Below are 22,791 nucleotides of genomic sequence, written 5' to 3' on the forward strand. Positions count from 1 at the left end.
TGCATAACATTGGATTAAGTTGAGCCAGCTCACATAGTGAACATGATTATGTATGCACTATATCAAGTTGAGTTAGCTCAATAGCCGACTACGTATGGGTTGTGTTAAGTTAGCAAACGAGTTATGAATTAGGCCTAACCTGCTGGTTGAGCCTTGCTTGGGTTTAGTTTGTGGGCTATTACCTAGCCTACCGGTCGGGCCTGATTTAATGACTGATTTCAACCTAAATTTTAATCATTTTTTTTTTAATTTTAAAATATGATATTATGAAATTATAATCAAAAATATTTATTCATTAATATTGAGTCAATAAAACATAATAAATGATAACAGATAAATTTGCATAAGGAGAAAATATCAAATATTGTATAAATCTAAGAGAAATCAAATGTTATGTATTCACACCATAAAAATTTTAGAAATTGTATATGATATGAATAATCATGTTTTAATCCCAAAATAAAATTCTAAACTTTTAAAGGGAAAAAAAATTTAGAAACTTCATATAACATGAACCATTATAATAATATTTTAATCGAATAATAAAATTTTTAATATTTAAAGAAATCAAAGAAAAAATTTTATTTTTCAAAAAAGACAAAGTAACTTGTTTGGTGAGGAACGAAGAGGAATAATCCTCCCCTTAAATAGGAAGGAGTGAGATAATTTTTATATTTTTATATTTATTTAATCTTTATTTTTATTTAATTTACTAACAAAAATGATATTATCCTGATTGGAACATTGAATCATTATTTTTCAAATTTTACTAAAAAATAAAAAAATCATGTTTAAATTGAAGATTTGATTACATGCTGACTTGAAGGGGTTGATCAATTTTACTTCTTTCCTCTTCCGTGAAGATTGTGTTTCCAACTGATCACATCTTGCAGTGGACTTTAAACCACACCCTCTCAGCATCACCTGATTCAGCTCCACAGAGAGAGAAAAAGACTGCACCTTGGATCTCTTCTCTAATCTCCTGCAGCTTTTCAAGAATGAAGATAAATATTTATTTGAAACCACAGCAATAAAATTCACATTTGCACTAGCAAAATTTCTTCCATTCCTTTCTCTTGGAATTACCCATATAATAATGGTTCACATCCCTGTTCTTTCTTTCCATTTGGCATCATACTTTACCCAGAGCCTAAAAAGACAGTCCAAGATATTTTATCTGCATAATTTTCTATATACAGTTAACCAGAATGATAAAGATTAATCTAATGTTCACAAAGCTGTTAGGACATCATGACATGAAATATGGAACCTTTTGACTCCTTCAAAATGTCATTCAGTTAGTAGTTTCCTTGATGATGAAAATTACATCCTCAACAATGAGAACACCTGTAAATACACCCCAAGATGCAATAGAACGGAACAAGATACAAAAAATAAAAAGGAGAAGAAATAATTTGATGAGGAGAGTTTCAAGAGACTGACTAGCCTTGGTTGTTGATGTCCAGAATGATAGACTGCACCACTAATTTTCACCATTTCTTTATAAATTCGACTTTCATGAAACTGTACTTTTGATTTCTGCAGCCAAGAACTTTGATAATTGTGCTTCAAAAATAGGTGTTTTATACAATATGAAGTGGTCTGTAATTTTTAATGGAAACAATGAAACAATAAAAGAACAAAGTAGAAGAAGACATGCAAGGAATGTCAACCATGCTCTCCAGGAACAAAGGCTAACAAATGGTCAAACTGCATGGAACTCCTCCTGTTCAGGCACTGGCTCTTCCAATTCTTCTTCTTCCTCTTTGTCCATGATCTCTTACCATACCACACTTTGCAAGTGGCAAGCCACTGTCCTGTTTCTTCTCTCCTTATTTAAAATCATGAGAAACCAGCGTCATATGGTGTATGCGTCAGGCAGACGGTCTCAAGTGGCAAGCCACTGCCCTGTTTCTTGCTCAAGCTTCTTAAGAAAAATATACTACATTCGTCGAAATGATGCCAGACTATAAGGAACACTATAGAATATCAAGTTCTTTGTTTTATTTGGTTAGTGCTACTGCCTAGTTATGTTCTTTCTTTAGTTATTCTGAGTCTTGGAGATGCATGGAAATGATGGCAAAGCTGTTGACTCAGAATCAAATCCTGACTTCACCTTAAATCACTCTCTTAACCAAATTCTTAGGGGTAGTATCCTAAGTTCAAGGACAGAAAAAACATCATGTAGTCAGTCCCATATTGTTGGGATACTGCTGGTTCTATACTTCAAACAGAATTTATGTAAAACCTAAGTTCATCAAGTCCAGTGTTCAAAAATATATCTTGATTCAACAATCAATTCCCACTTATTGTATGCTAGTTTACCTCTTACAAAGTTTAGAATTGCGGATCTCTAAGACCTAATCTATGACATCAACAACCAAGGCTAGTCAGTCTCATGACATGAAATATGGAACCTTTTGACTACTTCAAAATGTCATTCAGTTCTGTTAACATCCATAGACCAGACCACTGAGATAAATGATACTCTTCCTTGACATCCAAAACAAATGAAGTCCGAGGTCTTTTAGGTCAACTGGAAGATAGGATGCCAAATTTTCGTAGAGAGAAATGCAAACCAAGTATATAGTCGATTACTTCCATTGCAGTTTATGTCATTTTTAGAAGAACATTCTGATATCTTAACATCGATGTTTGATCAAATGTTGTCTCATGCCAAACCATATACAGCAAAAACAGGGGAAAAGTCTCCTTTAAGAGATGAATCACATAAGTTAAATAGATGCATGCAAGTCATCAAAATGCATGAATGCCCTGTAAAACCATCAAGCTGAATTTATCAAAACCATGTCAGTTTTCCAAAGTGCCTCCAGAGTTTTCTCTATGGTTCATTAAGAGTTTTGACATTGCCAAATCATAAACATCAGCCTCAATAGCATAAAGAAAAAGAAAGGAAAGAAATGACAAACTCAGCATCGACATCAAATAAACATCTAAAGGCCAAATTCCCAGTTGAAACCCAATATCAGACACTGATTATGCAAAAAAGATGAGTTCTTTACCTCAATCCCATCTCATGCACTTAAGATTTATGAACAACAGTAAAAGGCACCAGGAGCAACCAGTACTGTCAACTACACGACGAGGAAACAGAATTCCAATAAAAGGGAAAAGGAGAACCGGCAAGGACGCCACAGCGGGAATAAGAGGAGGGGGAGGAAAACTGAAAAAGGAGAGACCTAGTTGTCGAGCATGACAGCGAAGAGGATGCCGGCGTTCTCCATGGACGTTCGCAAGTCGTCCAGGGTCTCGAGGTCTTCCCTCAGGAACGGGCCCAATGTGCAATCGATCTTCATCTTCGCGCCTCCAGAGCTCCCAACGATCGAAGCCCTACAATCGAGAAGGAGAAGAGGAGGGACGCGGAAGAACAGAAAGCGAAGGAATCGATCGGGGAATGCAGAGACGACGAGCACGTAGGAAGCCGACGGCGAGCGGCGAAAACATCAAGATGTTGCGGTTGTGACTTCTCTCTCTCTCTCCATATAAATATAAATATAAAATATATATATATATATATATATATATAGGTTGATCGAGAGGTCCGAGAAAAGATACTCGTACGTCCCTACTCCCATGGCTACCTGCATCGTGATTTGGGAAGAAGAAGCAGATCCGCTGCGGGTCCCATCCCATTTGCCCAAGGACGGGTCAGGTAGGCTATGGAGTATAGAACGGGTGAGAGAATTTCTATTTTTTCTGATTTTTGAACTTTTGGACACTGAAAATAAAAAATAATTATTAATATATTTTTATCTTAATTTTACATATATACCTATACAAACACATATACATACAACAACATAGGATCTTTAATTATAATTTCATATTTATATATTTATATTTATATTGGAGTGTCTTAAAACACTTAACTGCATGACTGCCAAAGCATCATTCAAATGAAGTAGCTATGAATTTAATTGCACATCAATGGCAGATTATTTCACCTTTCTTCCAGAGGGGGGACACTTCTTCATGAATAAAACATGTTTCTTCCAAAAGTAAATTGATGGATGTCATGTAACTTGTGATGCACTCATGGCATATGTTGTTAGGAATCAAGGGAAAAGGAATTTTTGAAGTCATATGGGGGACTCTGTTTCCCACACCATTCCCTCCTCACTCAATTCTTCACCATTCCAGTCTGAATTCTTGAAAGTGATTTGTCTGAAATGGTACACCTTTTTGAACCCACAACCTAACAAAAGGCATATCTCATTCTAATAAAGTTCATATTCCAGGAATATGTTAATCACATAGTGGAAGACACAATTAGTGGAGGAATGAAAGAAAGTGCTGAGTCATGAGCAAAGGAGATGCATTGTGTAGGAACAAAGGAATCCACTTCCAAGAACAATGTTCTTATTGCTCCTAGTTAGCCAGGTGCCACAACTTGACTGGAGGCCTAAAATAAATTAAGCAGATTAAAGTTCTAAAGTATTTAATATTCTTCAAGCACAATGGAACCAGAACATGGGTGATAGAGAATGGGGACTGGGAGCAATACCTGTGCAAGCTCTGGTCTGAGGTGGAAGAAAAGAATATTTACTACAGCCATTATGGGAAAAAGCTGATCCCAAAGGTATAATTGATCATTGAATCAAAGGCACATCATTATCTGTTCATGAACCCACTTAATAGATTTGTTGGATGCTACAAAATCATGGATTACCATTTTCCTTAGTAACACTGTTAAACAAGTTACAATAACAACATGCATCTCTCAAGATCAGGTAAACTAATTTACCAGAGGCTGATTGCAGGAAACTTTTGGCCACAGCAGTCCCTCCTGTGAGAAAATAGAAGTTGGTGCGGGAGCTGTAATAAGTAAGTCTTGAGCATCCTTGTACCTTCTGAAATTGAAACAAGAACAATATAATCGCACCAAGAAAACTGAGAAATAATAAGAGATTGTCATGCAGAGCCACATTCACAGATCAACCAAATTAATATATGTTGACTCTCTTTCTCAGTCTGCTTCACTTTACCTAGTCTAGGTTTGTCCAAGACGATCTATCATCAACTCATTCTTTTATGATCAGTTGAAGTGATCAAACTAGAAGAACAAATTCTGCATACAATATCTTGCATAAACAAGATCTTGCTGAAACCATTTGACTAATAGATATTTTAGCCTTCTATCATGTTTGGCTCACTCTTAAAGAATAGTGGTGTGATTTTAGTCCTTGTAACTCGCACGAGTTCAATATCATGGGTCAAGTTTCAAGAACTCATATAGTCAGATTAAGTTTGTATCTAGTTTACTCTCAGTTTCAATCAGTGGAGTGAGGCCAGACTTGACACTAAAAGCTGTACAAGTTAACTTGGTCAAGTTGTGAGTCAACTCCGATGATTTGAACTATGATTTTAAGCAATCCAATCAAATATTGGCCAACAGATGATGTACCAGTAGTCCAGAGAACATATTTCCTGTCAATATCCACATATGAAGAGTCAGTTGTATTATTGCTTATTTACCACTCAAGTTTTTTTATTCTTATGATTTGGAAGGTGGTTCCACACTGTGCTATGCAGAATGAAGAACATTTGAACAAGTTGATGTACCGATCAAATGAACAAATGTACTGCAAACAATATATTCTCCCACAATCATAAAGTCGCAATCTAATGATGGTAGACCATATTTTGTGCCCAATCTAATCTTCATGCTAATGGAATAATATCGTTCGATAGCTAAAAAAATTCTGGATGTGACAAGGATCTTTATATCTTAGTTGAACAAATGGAGAAGAATATCACTGTATTTAAGATTCCTATCTTATTAATTAAGTCTGTCTATAAGCTGTAGGAAATCTCTATCACCACAATAAATTACAACAGAAGAAGCATGGTAACATTATCAGATTTTCTGGGAAAAATATGTTTTAGAATATCTAGTTATAGAGTGAAAGAATGTTAAAGCCATATTGGTCATAGCCTCAAAACAAAACCAAATACTCCATAAACTTATTGTGATAGCATGAACTAATCTCCAACATGGTACACTATAGAAAAAACTCTATATCCATCTCGAGGCATGAGCTGACCAGATCTTTAATGGCAACCAGTTTCTTGTTAGACATCAGTTGCCATGCATAAACCTAGAAAATATTTGTCAATACAAGTTGATGATTAATTCCCACAAAAGCAGCATTTATAGGATAGTTCAATGCTTTGGAGTTTGTAGTCTAGAGAAGGAATACCTAAGGTGCTAAAGAAAGATTGGAAGTGAACTACTACTCATGATAAAAGACCTTGCTTTGCGGTCTTGATCTTGATCCTTACTCTTCGTTGATCCAAGGAACAGGTTCTGTAGGCATAGAACATGAGTATTTATGCCTGTATTTGCATTAATATTTGCAATAGGTGCAAATCACATACACATACAAATTAACATGAACATATGTGCACGGATGCAAGGCTTACATCATACTACAAGCTGACAGAGAAATATCAAGTGGTGGAGGGAAATCAAGTGACCCAGGTGTTAATGAAGATTTTGTGTGAAATGAAATTAAATACCCAAATTTCCTATATGTTCTGTTCTCTTTCCCTAAGGTCTTAGACCAACAATTGCTTCAGTGTGATGACTGTCGACCGATGAATAGCTTCCAGATTCCTATCTTCCTTTTCTTTCTGGATAACTGAATAAGTACCAAACTTAGTGGAGGAGAAAAAAGGGAATTGAATCCTTATTCTATGTTCCATTCCTTGCTTTCAAATGGTACATGGAGCATCATGTAGGGTTTTCTGTTCTTTGTAGAACAGAGGCATCTAGTTCTGCTTCTGGATGCAACTGGTCAAACAGAATTTTCAACCTTCTCCTACCAAATTAATAGAAGTTCTCTCCTACTGTAACTGATAAAAATTCCTCAATCAACTTTATGAACTATGTATCTATACCAATTGCAATATATTGTATAGTTCTAGACTTCCATGAGAACCAAAATATCGTAAACCAACCACTTAAGATGTCCCTTCAGATGAGGCTTCCATGTGTAAGGGACTGCCTGATTAAGCTACTACAACTAAATTAGGAACAAAAAAAAAGAATTGCTAGTTATCAAGATATTAGAAGTGTTAACTTTGGGTAAGAAAATTCTACTTGAGTATAAGGTTCCTGCTTTTTCTTACAGTGACTTTTGTATTAAAAGATACATATTTGTGGAATTATTCCTTTGGACGTGTGACAAGCTAACGCTGTCCCACAAAAGTTGCTAATGCATAATACAAATGGAAGCTCTAGCCTGTGAGAATCGACAACAAAAGTTCCAAGACAAAGTCCTCAGCTACTTAAAGCAGCATAGACAATCATTTTTGAAGCTGTGAAGTTTAGATCTATGGCTGAGTCTTTGGTTCAAACAACTCCAAATTCCCTTTCCACTTGCCTCATAAGGAGCGGCTTGGAGTCATTCCTCATCGCTTGAGGAGTTGAAGCAACTCAAGTACCTTAGCAAGAGCAGCATACATACCGTGCATGTCTCAGCTTTCAGGAAATATTGCATTGATAGTATAGAAGCAAACCAGTTTGTTAGACGTGAAAGCAAGGTGAGGGCAAAAAGGTTAGAGAGAAAAAAAAAAGAAAACTTGATAAGAAGATTTTTTTTCTGTCTGGTTTGTGATGTTCTCTTCTAATTTAATTTGTTTATAATTTATTGTTTTTGAATCAGATGTTTCAGCATCAACCTCATCAAGGCCACAATAATCTCCTTTCTCCTAGGACGACATTTCCTTCAGAAAGGCAATTGTTTCTGCAAAGAGGAAATACTGCAGGAGAGCCAGGACTGGTTCTTTCAACTGATGCCAAGCCTAGACTTAAATGGAACCCTGAGCTCCATGAGAGATTTGTGGAGGCGGTGAATCAACTTGGTGGAGCAGACAGTGAGTATACATAGTTACATATATGTCTGTTATGTGCAGAATGTGCATGTGTAATGTAAGGTCATAATCTTGCAGAGGCTACTCCAAAAACAATCATGAGACTCATGGGCATTCCAGGATTAACTTTGTACCACCTAAAAAGTCATCTTCAGGTCCTAATTCACTTCTCAATTCCCTTCCCCCCACCCCCTTTCCCACTCTCTCTCTCTCTCTCTCTCTGGCTGTTGCCACTGCATTTAGAACTAATTTGCTATTATCGGGCTGTTAGAAATACAGGCTTGGTAAAAACCTCCTGGCTCAAACAAATACCGGAAGTACCAAGAATGGTAAGGCCAGCTCGTAGAGTCTATATTTAAAATCTCAAACTAGATAATGTGGTAAAAACAGTGTGTTTTACCTGCAGTTATTGGATGTACACTAGCAGCAGAGAAAACATCAGAGGGCAATGGATCATCAATGAACATCGCAGCCCCGACAAATAAGTAAGAAAACAGCAAATGCACTTTAGTTATTTAAATCTGTACTGACCTCTGACTAATGGTACATTAGTTTCAGAACCATGCAGATTAATGAAGCACTCCAAATGCAAATTGAAGTACAAAGACAATTACATGAACAACTTGAGGTATGTGGTGAAGTCAATGATATCATACAATCTTTTTTAGCTTTATCTTTTGCCTTTTTGATTTAAAATTGTAGTATCTTAAAAGTTTTTATTCAGAAAGAAGAAATTCTAAGAAAGAAAATACCAATCATCTGAAATGTTTCAACATCCATATAGATCAACTATCATGAGCCTTCAAATTTCACAATCAGATATCCTTTATCGATAAAGCATGAACGTCAAGTCCAATTACAGTTTTTTGTGAAAAACTTGAATGCACCCATACAGATGATTTCAACGGTGCATCAATATAAAATGTATGAACATAAATTGAATTGCTTAGAACAGAGATAACTCAAAAAATTGTAGTATTTGAGTTCCAAACTTCTTTCAGTTGCACTCGAAACGTACAGCAGCAAATACTGTAAAAAATAGAAAATTCAGCACTACCATGATCCTCTTGATATAGTAGAAACAAGAACAAGAGCAAAGCAATGAATTACAAAGCACTTTAAATCTTTGTTTTCAGTTTAAATTCCTCAAATTTTGTTAGATTATGCTGATATAATGTTATGAAATATACTGTAAAGGTGCAAAGACACTTACAACTCCAAATAGAGGCACAGGGAAAGTATTTGCAGTCAGTGCTAGAGAAGGCCCAAGAGACTCTTGGGAAGCAGAACTTGGGCTCCGCAGGGCTAGAAGTTGCCAAATTCCAACTCTCCGAACTGGTCTCTAAAGTCTCAGGTGAATGCTTCAGCGACCCATTTCCAGGTCTGGAAGAAAATCCTCGCCTGCATATGTTTCAACTAAACCCAGCTCAACTTGCTGATTGTTCAGTAGATAGTTGCTTGACATCGTCTGAGGGATCACAAAAGGAGCAAGATACACATGCTGCCATTATGGGATTAAGAGTCTCTCATCAAGATTTTCCTTTATACGTGAAACAATTCGGAGAGCACACCAGGCTTGAACAGACACAAAATGCATGGCATGGTGATTTGAGTAAGCAGACGACTTTTACTTCATCAATTTTAAGAGATTCACAAAGGGCATCTTTCCCAATCCAGAGGGACCTAAACATTATACAAGCCAGTGTTAAGCCTCAAAGAGAAATTAGGGACAGTGCAACTGTTCCTGAGGCACGAAAGAAGGACAGAGATGATGAAGACATGTTTCTTGAACACACAAGCAGCAAGAGAGCAGCAGTCAAACAGGAGAGTCGAAAGCAATCAGACGGGTTTGAACTGCCATGTCTTACAACAGACCTAGAACTGAAAATCCATGAAGACAGTGAAGGTGCTTCAAGTTGTAAAAAATTTGACCTGAATGGCTTCAGTTGGAACTGATATCTTAAACACAATGCCCATGAAAGAGAAAGATCCAAAGGAGTTGATTTGTGAAAATCAACAGAATCAGTCAATTCAGAAGATAGATTTTAGAGAACGAACTGAGGATGCTTGTAATGAATGAATTCTAAAAAGAGAACATGTCAAATGTTCGTAATTGGCACCATGGCGATGTAATAAGCAGCATTATCAGCATAGTGTTTGACTGGTAGGTTAGAAATTGCAATCCACTGGTGACTCATGTTATAAAATTGGTTCTGCTTGAGAAGAGCAAAGATGAGATATTTTCTTTTAATATAATGCAGAGAGGACTCTGAAAAGAGCATTCACCACAATCCCACAATAATAGCAATGAGCCTTGCAACTTTGATTGGAAACTTCTCAAGACACTTCCAAGTGCCTTCCACCATAATAAATTCTTATAAGAATCATATTGGATACATAGAAAATTATAGTCCCCTGTTAAACTTAATTAATATGCAAAAAATTGTAGCAGATCACCTGCATACAATTTGAAACTGCATTGGGGGGTGCAGCATCTGTATGTAAGGCCTCATAAAGGATTCTTCACCAGCATGCTGTCAGTTTCCAAACAATGTATAATAATAATTGCATTAATATAATCTGTTCAGATAGATATAAGAAATCTCAGCTTAAACAAACAATTGAAACAGAGCAGGATCAAATGAAAATCTACATGTCAACTTGGTAAGAGTTTGCTTCCAGGAGAAAACATGAGAAAAAGAAACACAAAAATTGCTGCCTACGAATTTAGCACAACTAAAGATTCACAAGAAGATATTGGACGAGATAGTATACATTCTAAATTTTGCACCCCTGGAAAAAGGTTAGAAATGTAGGAACCAACTTCTATAATTTGCAACATAGATAGAAAAATCAATTCAATTCTAGCAATTGTTAGGCTCCAGCAGTAGGCATTAAATCTGAAGAAATTGTCTTGGGAGAAATGGGACGATTAGCTTTCTTTAAAAGTCCTTAAAATTTAGTGTCCTTTGATCCCTACAGCCGAAGCGTGATTTTTGTTTACTCTACTCGAGAAGAAAATACATCATTTAATGGCACAATAATAGCAAGCTATTTTCTTGACGTCACAATCTCAAAGCATTCCGGGAGAATTAGGTCACCTTGGGCAGCACGAAAACTTTTGGTGTAAGAATTTACGAATGTGGATCTCTCCATCGAAAGATGATCTTTTGACTGCATGTCGGAGCAGAAACGTACGTCGATGTTCCTCAGCTTCTTTCTCAAACCCTCCTCCGTTGACCGTCTCCCATTTCACGCCAAAATCTACCGCACCCAAAAGAAAGAGTCAAGAAGAAGCTTCATTTCTCACCGCGAAGAATCGAACGGTTGCGTAAAAACCAATCACAATCCTACGAACATCGAGAACAAAAAACTGCACTTGGGGAGGAAACGTGGCGCACAATCCACGAAACGGTTGTTTTCTTTTGATTAGGAAACCGAATCGAATCTCCAATCAAGAAAGATATGCACCATAAAAATCTCGAGAAACCAAGAAAATTAAAGAATTAGGCGAATTAGAGAGCAAAGAATTGAAGCGAAATAAGAAAGGATATATATATTTGCCCTAAAGACTAAACCTTAAACCTCAATAACTGTTGTTTCTTTTTCATACTGAAAAAGGCTTTTTTTTTCTTTGTTATTTTTGTTATTATTAGTATAAAAATAATAAATCTCAAGCACCAAAATTTTATTGGTAAAATACAGAATTTGAGGAGAATGAAATTATTAGATAGTTTGACTGATAAAGATTTTAAATAAAAAAATATTTTATTTTAAAAATTTAACAAAAGTTTGTGGTCACTCAATTTGTGGTCCCTCAATTTTTGAGAGAGTCAATTAATGGAGTCCACCAGTGGCTCATGAGAGGGATGTTAAAAGTATATACTGAATCTTTCCTAATAGATCGAGCTTTCAAAATTTTGGATCACCAAATTTAAAACCTAACAAAGTCAACCAATGAAGCCCATGAGTGTCAACATCAACAAAGTCATAGAGGCAAATCCTTGGTAGAAGTAACTCAACTCCCAAGCAACAGTTGCAGTCAACGGCAGAAAGGTGCACTTGTGCCAATTCACAAAGCAAGCAAAGGCGGAGAAACTTGCTGCTTCACTGAAAGCTTTGTTCTTTATCTTCTCAATGGTCTCCTCTGCTTTTCTCAGAACAATTGTCTTCAGAAACCACTACCTAGTTGGAAGAAATTGAGATACCTTGGGATTCACATAACCCAATCTACCAACAGTGGATAAGGATCAGGCTTTCCAAGTGATCAGTGGTGAAGCAATTATGAAAAGAGACAATTGAGAGCAGGTTGATATGATCGCTTAAGCGCCAATGTTACATAATACATCAACCCATCAGGTTTGGTACCAATAGTATTACATGATAAGGTATGCAATACAAATCCAAAGCCACTTTGCGATGATCACTAGCTAATCCTTCTTCCACCTAAAGATGGATTTAAGGTTTTACAGGGTTCTTGGGATCATGGCGGCTGTTGGCTCCAGAGCCTGGGTAGTCATCGAGTTCGATGTCCTTTCTACCATTCACAGGAACCCCTTCCTCAAAAAGCATTGGTTTGTTGATCACCTGCACCAGCAAGCTCATGAGCAATTGATGGTACTCAATGGTCAATCACTTGGCACTTTGATTAGTAAGCTTTGTAGTTAAGGAAGCTAAAAGTTTTTGCCAATGGCTAAAAAGCACAGTGAAGGGAGAAGGAAATTGACAAGAAACAATTGTTTGCTTCGACTGTTTTGGGCAAATGTTTGTCTGTCTCGTGCACAGAAGAGATGATAATACTCTTCATTTTCAAGAGCAAGATGGAGAGAGAAAGAGAGAGAAAGAGAGAGAGAGAGAGAGAGAACCTGTTCTGCTGCCTTGATTGCTGTTTCATCTTGATTCCTTAATGCAAGGCGTCCTGCAAGACAAAGCAGAGAAGTGACTAAAACTTGAGTTCAGGGAGGAACATGCAAAACAACTCTATTGCTTCCTCTCACTAGGAGAAGAAAGCAGTACAAGAAACCTTTAAGAACATTACTTGAAAGAGGAGCTGCATCCAGAGAGAGAATGAATGAAAGGAACAGCAGCAGTGTTAGGAGATGATTCAAAGCCTTCGTCTGAACCATGAGTGCAGGAAACTTCCTCTTACCCCAACTCTGGCACGGCCAAATTGTTGGTGGTCATGAACTTATATAGTGCAAGAAAGCAAAGGTAGCATCCTATTGTCAACCTTCTCCCTTCTTCTCAGAATTTGGAGTGTGTGCTGTCATCTCCCTACTTTTTGCAGTGTCTTTCTTCTTCCTTGTTAAATGAGAACATGTGTACTGTAGCCAGGATGCAGAGCCAGCCATATACACCACAAGACACAAGAAGACCAAAGATCTTTTGCTGCACATCATTGTTTATGAACACAGTTGCAATAAATGTTTGGCAAACCTCTTGATACACATATAGTGCAGATCAAAAGCAGGGAATGGCAGCACAATGGGGGGTTGGGCCCGCCACAAGCAATGGCGTGCTCGGTGCTCCAGTCCAGTACAAAAGCAAGGAAGACCACTACTGCTGTGACAGCAACCAACAAGGAAAGGTAGCTGTTGTGGAAACCGCAATCTGTGCAAGGAAATCTGAAGACCTGAACCTCCATTACATGTGGCCCTTGGAAATCGAAGCAGGTCATTAGTCCCTACTCTGGTGGGTCATCAAGTCCTTCAAAAAATTGTTGACATATCTCAGTGCATTGGTTATAGAAAGCTTCAATCTGTGCTGATTCAGTATAATAAGCTGGTAATCGATGACTGACTACTTGAGTGGCACCAGATTTCTGCAACTGGTTTCAAGAAACCATTAAAAATAGGATCAATGGGTAGATTCTGCAGAAATGCTATGAGACCTTTCCCATGCATGCCAATGAAGAGGTTGTCAGTTCAGACGTCAAATTTCTGATTGACGTTTGCAGCTTAAATGAGCAGAATCAGAGGCATCAAATAATACAATTCATAAAGTGATTTCCTTTTCCTCCTGGTGGAGTTCTGAGACTTGCAGGTAGGACATATCAGTTATAAACCTTTCCTTCCTGCCTTTATCCTTTTCATCTGAGACTGATCACAAACACAAGGTGTTTGAATGTGACATTTAATCAAGGGAAGATTACTTAGCTTGCGCAGCATGAGAGATTTCTTGCAAGGGAGAGCCTTCTGGTCATGTGTTCCATAACGTTCTGGCCATGATATCTTCCAGTGGAATCTTACTCATCCTCCAAGCTTGTAGAAATTCTCCATGTCCTCTTGTGAGTGCTATAAAGGTTTCAGCTTCAGAACTTTCACTGCGTTGGAGTTCCATTTACAATATCAAACTGTTATATCTATGGATTTCACCTCTCAAATGTGGAGCACATGAAACGCTTCATTCTAGTCTCAGTGGAGTTGAGCGAGCAAATATGCAGCCACATTTAGCAAGAATATTTAAAGATAGTTTATAGCCAACGCAGAACAGTGATCAAAGAAATTAAATATATGATGAAACCAATGTGGTGTTGAAATTGTATGATAGGTCCTACCACTAGCAAAGTACAAACAATCTGTAAATACATAAACAGAGAGATGGATGGTAGCTTAGAGGCAAAACCAAGCTAAAGTGGAGGATCATGCTGCTCTGCATGGCATACATGGTGACAATTGGTTCCACTAAAGATGAAACTTTAGATGACTGATAGAAAAATCAAGTAGTAAACAAGAAGTTGGAGGCATAGCAAGAATTAATTAGACTGCATGATTGAATCTTTCGGAACAGGAAAAGACAGTAGCACATGTGCTTTTGTAAACACAACAAGTGCAGATTATATCTATTTGCAACTCATGCAAGCAAACAATACACAAATGTGACAGGAACTGGATGCATATCTCAGGAGATCCAGCTTTTCTCATTTTGAACTTTCCAAAGTATATTTGATGGAAAACAATTTAGTTTTACAAAGGATTTAAGAAAATTTTATTCTAGATAAGGAAATCAACAAAAAAAGTCATCAATTATTTGACCTAGAAATTCTAAAAATTATGTTGAAAATTAAAAAAAGTCTTTTGATCTTTCTGTAGACTCTTTTTGTACTAAGTGCACTTGTGTATTAAGTGCACTCATTTACCGTTTAAGTATTCTAGAAGTTATATTTGGATTTCTAAAAATATACTAATTCCCTAGGAGATTATTTTTGGGAATCATTGTCTTCATTAATTGTATCAAGGCTTCTAAACCCTTATAAATAGTAGAGCTTATTCAACCATTTCAGATTTGAATGAAAAAAATTGTATCTTTTCTAGTCTCTTACTCTCCTCTCTTATCTCACACTTCTCTTTTTTTTCTTCTCCTCTTTTTCTCTCTACTTTGGTACTTTGTTTTACATCAAGCTTGGTCATATATGAGTACACAAACTCCATTGCAACTTGGCTTCTCTAGAAAGTTAAAGCCAAAACATATCACAAGCCCATGAAGATGTCCAAAGATCAGTCATAGCTTAAACCTAATATGTGGTTGGTGGGAAATTCTCAGCATTTACCATAATTTTAAGTTTATTAGAAATAACATTTACCATGAAGCTTAGAAAGTCAAATAATCCTGATGAAAGACAAACATGAGACAAGGTTCAAGTAGAATAACTTGAGGAGGCTTCATTGTGATTGCACACTTTCTTTCAATCACTACCTATTTCTTCCCAAAGAAGCAGCCTCAGAAGAAGATCACTTAAATGGTAGTGTGTTAGGAGATTTCCTGTAGTAACATAAAGAGAAAATCTAAGATTGCTATCCTTCATTAACAATCTGAAGGACCGACAAAGCATTGTGCTTAGGGCTGTGATGAAGCCATTGCAAGATTGACATACCTTCAAGTCATTTGATCTCTTTCAGTGATTCTGGATATTATATACGCTTGTTTTCTTTTGCAATATAGCATAAGATCTCTTTACTTCCGTCTTTGTTCCATCCAAGTACAATGCTTGCGTGTCTTGTTAAAACCAAGGAACACCAAAGCCAAATGGACATGGAAATCTCTCCCATTTGCCCGCTCAACTAAATTCTGCAGCCAAACAAAGCTAGAAATCAGCTAAAATATATGGCTCCCCACATGCCAAATGATTTAGGGTCTTAGCTTTTTACATATCCATGAAGGCAATTCATAGGCCCCATCAGAGCTCAGAGATGAGAATAATGCTACATCATATCGAACCAAAGCTTTACTCCTCATCTCACCATTCACTTTCAGTTTCTTTTTTCTCTTTTGCAGCCATCATCCTTTTGATTCATCAATATACAATAAATTTTCTAACACAAACCAGTGAATCCCTTTGTTGGCTTCCTGCAAACGAACATGACAGAAAGTAACGTTAGCAAACTTGTACCAAGAGTCATGCAGGCAGGAATGGTTCAAACAATTTTATCTTATCCTGAGGAAGACTATTGTCTTTGGTGCCTGATTCTTTGCCATCCACCAATTCCAGCATCTAACATGTCACTTTATGTCATCTATGGGATCATATGTGTGCTCTTCTTTGATCATAGCAGGCAGGTCGAGATGGTGCTCTCAAAAAGATGAGATCATGTGGTATGTAGGACTTGATAAAGAGACATTTATGGAGCCTTTAGAGAAAAATCCAGTAACACTCTACAGGGGACCATTTAAGACCATTTAACTTTAAGATTTTTCACCTTCGGTGGAGAATTGGTCTCCCATTGTTGAGAACAAGAGAAGAAGAATAAAAGAAGAAAAGAGTGATGGAGAAGTGTCCATGAAGCAAGATATTTTCTTGTCATGTCATGGGAGGCTAATTACATATTATCCCTTATAATTAGCTACCTTTAGTATCCCAGTTTTTACAATTTCAAAAGTTCAATTGGGATTCCTATACTTACGAAAGTGAAATATTTAATCTTGTTTCTCCTCATGCCATCGACTCTGCTGATGGAAATACCGCATATGTTCAATGGTAAATCGAAGTGAGATAAAGTCAGCATATACTCAGGGGTAAATCTTGTGATATTTTTGTCAACAGAGTCGACGACGTGAGGAGAATTCGGGTTAAATGTTTCACTTTCATAAGTATAGGGATCCCAATATAATTTTTAAAAATATAAGAATTGAGATGATAAGGATAACTAATTACAGGGGGATAATCTGTAATTAGTCTTGTCATGGGTGAAATCCATGCCATGGACGTAGTGATGTGGATTCTTCTTTTCCTTGACTTGTTCCACAAGAAAGTGAGCACTCAAGCTGAAAAGAATGAGTTATGTACTGATTAAATAGAGAAAGGAATCTACATTAGAAGTCAGATGACCCAACAATGAAAAAGAGCCTTTTTTTTTTGGTGACCAATAATATACATAGATCAAGGCATGGATACAAACCCATCCAATTTCCACAATGTACAGAACACTGTCATTTTCCTTCAGCATACTGAGAGGAATTGACAATCAATTGGAAGTCACATAGCACATTAAAATCCATTCTGGATAAGTCTGAATCTTTGCGATGTCCTATTCAAGAAAAGACTGGAGAAGAAATATGACTTTGTTGGCTTTCAGGCAAAAATGTGTGAGCAAGAAAAGCCACAAGCAGCTCGATTGAATGCACAATAACATCAGGAATGCGTTCATCACAGAACTACAAGAAAAGACAGAAGAAGGACCTTACCAAAGTTGTCTCCTTTCACGGAGGAAAAGCTGAAAGCCCAACTTGCGGGGGGTTTGCCGCTGATGGTTTTCAGATCTTTCTGGTTTGTGGTTGAGATGGATCGACAGTTGGCTTTCACGATGCATTCGATCTGAGATCCACATGGTGGATGGCGATGAATCATTCCGTGTTTCTAATGGAAAAGATGTCGAGAAACCCTTCGCCTTATCCCTTTCCTCTCCGGCCTGCACTGCTCGTCTCTTCGCCGCTCACTGACACGCGGCGGTGAGGGAACGGGGAACATTTGGAAAAGGATGGCGGCTGGCTTGTACGAAGAGGGTGAGGGAGCGGTGACGTGGCAGTGAGCACCACCTGCTGTTGCCGGTCATGAATCCGCGAGATGAGTGGGATCTCATGCAAGGGTGCACACGTCCACGAGTTTGAGATCCGGTCATGAATCCGCGAGAGGAGTGGGATCTCATGCAAGGGTGCACACGTCCACGAGTTTGAGATCCGGTCATGAATCCGCGAGAGGAGTGGGATCTCATGCAAGGGTGCACACGTCCACGAGTTTGAGATCCGGTCATGAATCCGCGAGAGGAGTGGGATCTCATGCAAGGGTGCACACATCCACGAGTTTGAGATCCTATGTCTTGGTAAAGGCACCATGATGCGTGCAAATACTATATGGTTGGTCTTCAGCTGCGGGGCCCAAGATGACGGACAACTCCTTATTTGTGGTGGTCCGCTCGGCCGAAACAGAGGATCTTTCGTCCGGTAAACAAGAAAGAGCATCATTGTCGTGGCAGTTGTCGTGCCCCACGTTGGGGACCTTTTTCCAAGGCTCGGATGACGTCACCTACCGGGATTCCCAGCCACGGGAAATTCGTGGCTCAGAACGTCTTCCCTTGCTGACTAGGACGCTCACATGGCACTCTTAACGCCCATCGATTACCGGCAACTCCCGGTCGTCCCCTCGATAAAAGAAGGAATTTTACCTTCCTTCGTCTCGCATTGAGCGCTGAGGAGGAGGACATGCGATTCGATTCTCCGTTGGAATCCTCGGGAGCAGCGATTGGACGGCGCAGAGAACATGTCCGAGGCCAAGGACCCCGCGATCAAGCTCTTCGGCACCACCATCCCCGTGGTGGCTTCCTCTCCGACCAGGATTGCGGATGCTGAGGACTCCGAGGTTGAGGCGGCGGACACGGAGCCCGTCGTGTCTGCGGCAGAGGGGCAGAAAGTGAGAAGAGAAGCCACCCACCTCTTTCTTTTTCTCGATTGGCCTTCCTTGTTTCTTCAGGGTTGCATCTAAAGATCTGGTTGTGGTTTCAGGAAAGATGGGTTCTTTTCCTCTTTTTCCTCGCGCTTTTCGCCTTGCCTCTGATTTCTTTATTGACATCGGCTAGTTCCTGGTTATAATCTCTCCTTCCTCTTGGATTTTATGTGGCCTTATACCTGATGGGGTGATTGCTAGAAGGAATTTCTGGTTCGTAGTCGATTCTTGCTATTTCGATCTTAAACATGATAAGATTTACGATCTTGCATCTCGTTCTAATAAGTTCTCCAGAAGTTTTTTCTCAATTACTCTGGGGAATTTTCATGGATGGATGGTGATTTCCCTCTTTAGTGCTCCTTTTTTGGGCTATCTTCATATTATGTTTCTAAGAGCCCAGACCAAAATTGCTTGGTTCAGCTTTCTACTATGTTCATCTTGACATCTTCTGTTCATTGAGTGCTTATGTTAGTTGGTGTCTGATTTTTGTTTTTATGTCAAGTGCTAAACTCTTCTTTTTTTTTTGTTTATTGGGAACTTTGTTTCCGAAACTTGATATTGGCAACCCCTACAAAAATAATAAAATATAATTTTATTATTTACAATCTCTCAATTATCAATCATATCCTTATTCCCACAACCCCTTATTCCTACAACCCCTCGAGGGGGAGGAGGAGATGGATGGTGATGATAGACTCATGATTAGGAGAGAAAAGAGGGAAGATGATGAGGATATTTACGTCTATTTGAAGAGGGATATCTTAGGAATATTAAAAGATCTTAAAATAAGATTGCAAATAGCAAAAAAGCAGTTGCCAATAGAAATCTCATCCTTTTTTTTTCTTGTTTTCCCTAATTTTTCTTGGCAAGATTGAAAAAAAAAACTTGTTATTCTTATGATTTGTCTCTTTCAGCTAGCTTTGTTCACAGTGAAGGATATGTATGAAGTAGAAAAGCATACTGATCTGTTTTCTCTTTAGAAAGGTTGATTGCTATGGGATTAATCCTGTTTATGATGTTACATCTACTACACCCGAAACCTAATTATGCATTTCGCAGAATAATTTCTATGAGAATTAAGGTTATATTCCATCCAGTTATTGATGAGAAAACAGTAAGGAAGAGAAGTAAGAAAAGATATATGAGGTTGCAACAGAAAGCACTGTCACTTGAAGATTTGTTGATTTCAGAGCAAGGATAATTTACTGTGGTTTTTTGGTAGGAGGATCTACTTGGATGTTTCTTTACAGTTGTCTACAAGTGAAATTAGTGGATGACAACATTTTAGTTCCATTAATCACAAACTTTTGGAAAATTTAGCATGTCACACAGCTACAAATTTATTAGATACTTATGCTTCTCCACTGGGAGTACTCTGAAAGGATGTAGGTTAAGTTTGTTCATCTTATTTTGCTGTGTGCTTATTGCTAGAATATCTTTGGCATGTCATCCATCTCTTGATAATGGAATGAGACTGAAAGTGATGAATGTGTTCATGCTCATTATCAAGGAACTCAATTTTGGTAGTGAACCAGTATCGTATCGGTCCATGGTTGGACCGGTACAGATATGATCCTTACCAACATACTGGCATATGGTGTGCCAACATATATATCAGTCGGACGATGGTGTTTACAGGAAGAGTTAAAAAAATGTTTCTTTTTATATAGTTGTGTAGAGTATTCTTGTCTTTCTGTGCCAGAGAAAATTCGGGGACGGTTTTAGCTATGTAATTTTAGGGACAACACTATCCGTGTTATAATATAGTTTCTGTGATAATTTTTAGTATCGTCTCGAAGGTTGTCTATCAAGTAGCAATTTCACAGTTTTAAGTGGATCTCATACTTTCAGGAGTGATGTTTTAGCATGTATGGCATTTAGGTTTGTTTATATGACACAAGATCAATATTCTACTCTACATAGGGGTTTCTATGAAGGAGAATGACCAGAATGGTCGGTCAGGAACGAATGAAGGAGGAACAGAGGGAAAAAAAAAAGATTAGATTCATTTCATCTAAGTAAAGAAAGGAAGAATATAGGAAGAATCGCAGACGTGCATACAAAGTCTCGATCTTTTGAGGTTAACCTCATGGATCCTTTCCTTCCATATGGCTCTTCTGAAGGCAATACGATTAGGCAAACTAAGAGTCGTCAAGTCTCTTTATTATGCTTTCTTGTGGTGTTCTTGAGCCTTCCTCTACTTTTGGTGTACTAATGCTTAATTAACTCGCATCGTTCTATCTATTGCCATTTCATATGTATATGAATTTTTGTTTATCAATTGAATGTCTTATTATAGACATGGTTTTGAAACTTCTTATCTGTACTTTGTTAGGGGTAAGTTTTCGGTTTTGAATGTCTTAAGATATCGGTGCAGTCGCTGAAATATGCTACTTAACCTATTCTGCTGGATAGTTATTTATCTTAGATGGCTGTTATATTTCAGGATGCATCTGAAGAAGTCGACAATGTTTTGGCTACAGAAGCTGATGAAGAGGATGAAGGTGCACCAATCAGTTCATCCGGTTTGACCAGTAGCCATAAAGATGAAGTCAACAAAACCTCCATTGCAGATGAAAAAGCAGCAGAAAAAGGCAAATCTGAGGACACCAAAACTGAGACTGATTGCTCGACACAAGAAAAGGTTCTCAAGAAGCCGGATAAGATTCTACCGTGCCCGCGCTGTAATAGCATGGACACCAAATTCTGCTATTACAACAACTACAATGTTAACCAACCGAGACACTTCTGCAAGAACTGCCAGAGGTATTGGACTGCCGGAGGAACAATGAGGAACGTCCCTGTGGGTGCCGGCAGGCGTAAGAGCAAGCATTCGGTGGCTTTACAGTGTCGGAGCTTGGTGATTCCTTCAACCGGGTTACAGTCTACTCAACCGGACACTCCGAACTCGACTCATCATCAACGAGCTCTCCCGTGTGTGCCGACGTCCCCTGCACGACCTCTGGTCGGAAATGGCACCGTCCTTAGATTTGGACAAGAGGTTCCTCTCTGCGAGTCCGTGGCCTCTGTGTTCGGTATCAGAGGAGAGCAAGGTGAGACTGCCGATTCTGGCTCCACGATACGTGGAGACAACAGGGAGGAGCCTTGCCGTGCATCTTCTGACATGGAACGAAGCAGCGTGCAAGTTCACTGCAACGGACTTGCTACCTGGGCGTATCCATGGAGACCAACTTGGAACGATGTGGCTGCCATGGAAGCGCATTCTTGCAGACCAGAGAATGGCGATTGGAGATCGGTTCCGTGGGGTGCCGGAGCGGTGATGGCAGCAACACTCCCTTTCCCTCTCATGGCAGCTCCATTTTGGGGCTTCACCGCCTGGCCAAATGGGACGTGGAATGTATCTTCTACGAGCAACAGAGGTTGTTCAGGAAATGACTCGCCGACTTTGGGGAAGCATTCCAGAGATAGCAACTTAGCGAGCGAGGCGGAGACGATGGAGAAGTCTTTGTGGGTTCCGAAGACTCTTAGGATAGATGATCCAGAGGAGGCTGCAAAGAGTTCGATATGGGCTGCGTTAGGTATCAAGCCTGACATGGGTGGTATCATCTTCCAGTCCAAGGCCGAGAAGACAGCTAATAAGTCGGATGTCGCACGTATATTGCATGCAAATCCTGCTGCATTGTCCAGATTCGAGTCATTCCAAGAAAGCACATAGAAATCCTGCTTAGGTTTGTGACAGAGAAAGCAGGATGACAAGTTCCTGTGCTGCTCACACGCAAGCAGGGAAGAGCTCGGCTTGTCAACGACACCTGATGTTGTGCAGGAACTCCATGTTGTAAATACAAGAGGGTGCAGTCTGTACCTTCAGATTTCTACTCCAGAGAAATAGTTCAGAACAAAAAGCATAGCGTTGGAACTGAGGAAGTGCTGAATCTTGAATCAATAATATATCCTTCTAGCACAGAAGAATAAATTTGACTTGTGTTTTTGTGTGGTCA

At 38.6% G+C, this 22,791-nt stretch overlaps 2 protein-coding genes across 10 annotated transcripts; both read left to right on the top strand.

Annotated features, from left to right (window-relative positions):
* The first annotated feature begins 7,299 nt into the window (after positions 1 to 7,299).
* LOC135581451 (myb-related protein 2-like) lies at positions 7,300 to 10,049 on the top strand. 9 transcript variants are annotated; one of them, XM_065189183.1, is made up of 8 exons: positions 7,300 to 7,580; positions 7,689 to 7,899; positions 7,975 to 8,051; positions 8,168 to 8,225; positions 8,303 to 8,381; positions 8,455 to 8,524; positions 9,094 to 9,250; positions 9,344 to 10,049. In XM_065189183.1, exons 2-8 carry the CDS (start codon positions 7,689 to 7,691, stop codon positions 9,850 to 9,852), a joined length of 1,161 nt encoding a protein of 386 aa, XP_065045255.1. In that variant the 5' UTR covers positions 7,300 to 7,580; the 3' UTR covers positions 9,853 to 10,049. The 9 variants fall into 9 exon arrangements, with proteins under 9 accessions (XP_065045255.1, XP_065045253.1, XP_065045254.1 ...); XM_065189181.1 differs by having other exon boundaries at positions 7,300 to 7,566; positions 8,449 to 8,524; XM_065189182.1 differs by having other exon boundaries at positions 7,300 to 7,566; positions 8,449 to 8,524; positions 9,347 to 10,049.
* Positions 10,050 to 18,556: 8,507 nt separating this feature from the next.
* LOC135677176 (cyclic dof factor 1-like) lies at positions 18,557 to 22,791 on the top strand. The gene is made up of 2 exons (XM_065189186.1): positions 18,557 to 18,799; positions 21,279 to 22,791. Exons 1-2 carry the CDS (start codon positions 18,650 to 18,652, stop codon positions 22,506 to 22,508), a joined length of 1,380 nt encoding a protein of 459 aa, XP_065045258.1. The 5' UTR covers positions 18,557 to 18,649; the 3' UTR covers positions 22,509 to 22,791.

This window comes from Musa acuminata, chromosome BXJ1-6 (assembly GCF_036884655.1).
Source record: "Musa acuminata AAA Group cultivar baxijiao chromosome BXJ1-6, Cavendish_Baxijiao_AAA, whole genome shotgun sequence".
Taxonomy (NCBI): Eukaryota; Viridiplantae; Streptophyta; class Magnoliopsida; order Zingiberales; family Musaceae; genus Musa; species Musa acuminata.

Excerpts from the sequence above, each read along its gene's own strand:
- LOC135581451 (XM_065189178.1), top strand. The coding sequence starts at position 7,689 with ATGTTTCAGCATCAACCTCATCAAGGCCACAATAATCTCCTTTCTCCT. Across the intron at positions 7,900-7,974 it reads TCAACTTGGTGGAGCAGACA|AGGCTACTCCAAAAACAATC; the intron begins GTGAGTATACAT and ends ATAATCTTGCAG. Across the intron at positions 8,226-8,302 it reads TACCGGAAGTACCAAGAATG|TTATTGGATGTACACTAGCA; the intron begins GTAAGGCCAGCT and ends TTTTACCTGCAG.
- LOC135677176 (XM_065189186.1), top strand. The coding sequence starts at position 18,650 with ATGTCCGAGGCCAAGGACCCCGCGATCAAGCTCTTCGGCACCACCATC. Across the intron at positions 18,800-21,278 it reads CTGCGGCAGAGGGGCAGAAA|GATGCATCTGAAGAAGTCGA; the intron begins GTGAGAAGAGAA and ends GTTATATTTCAG.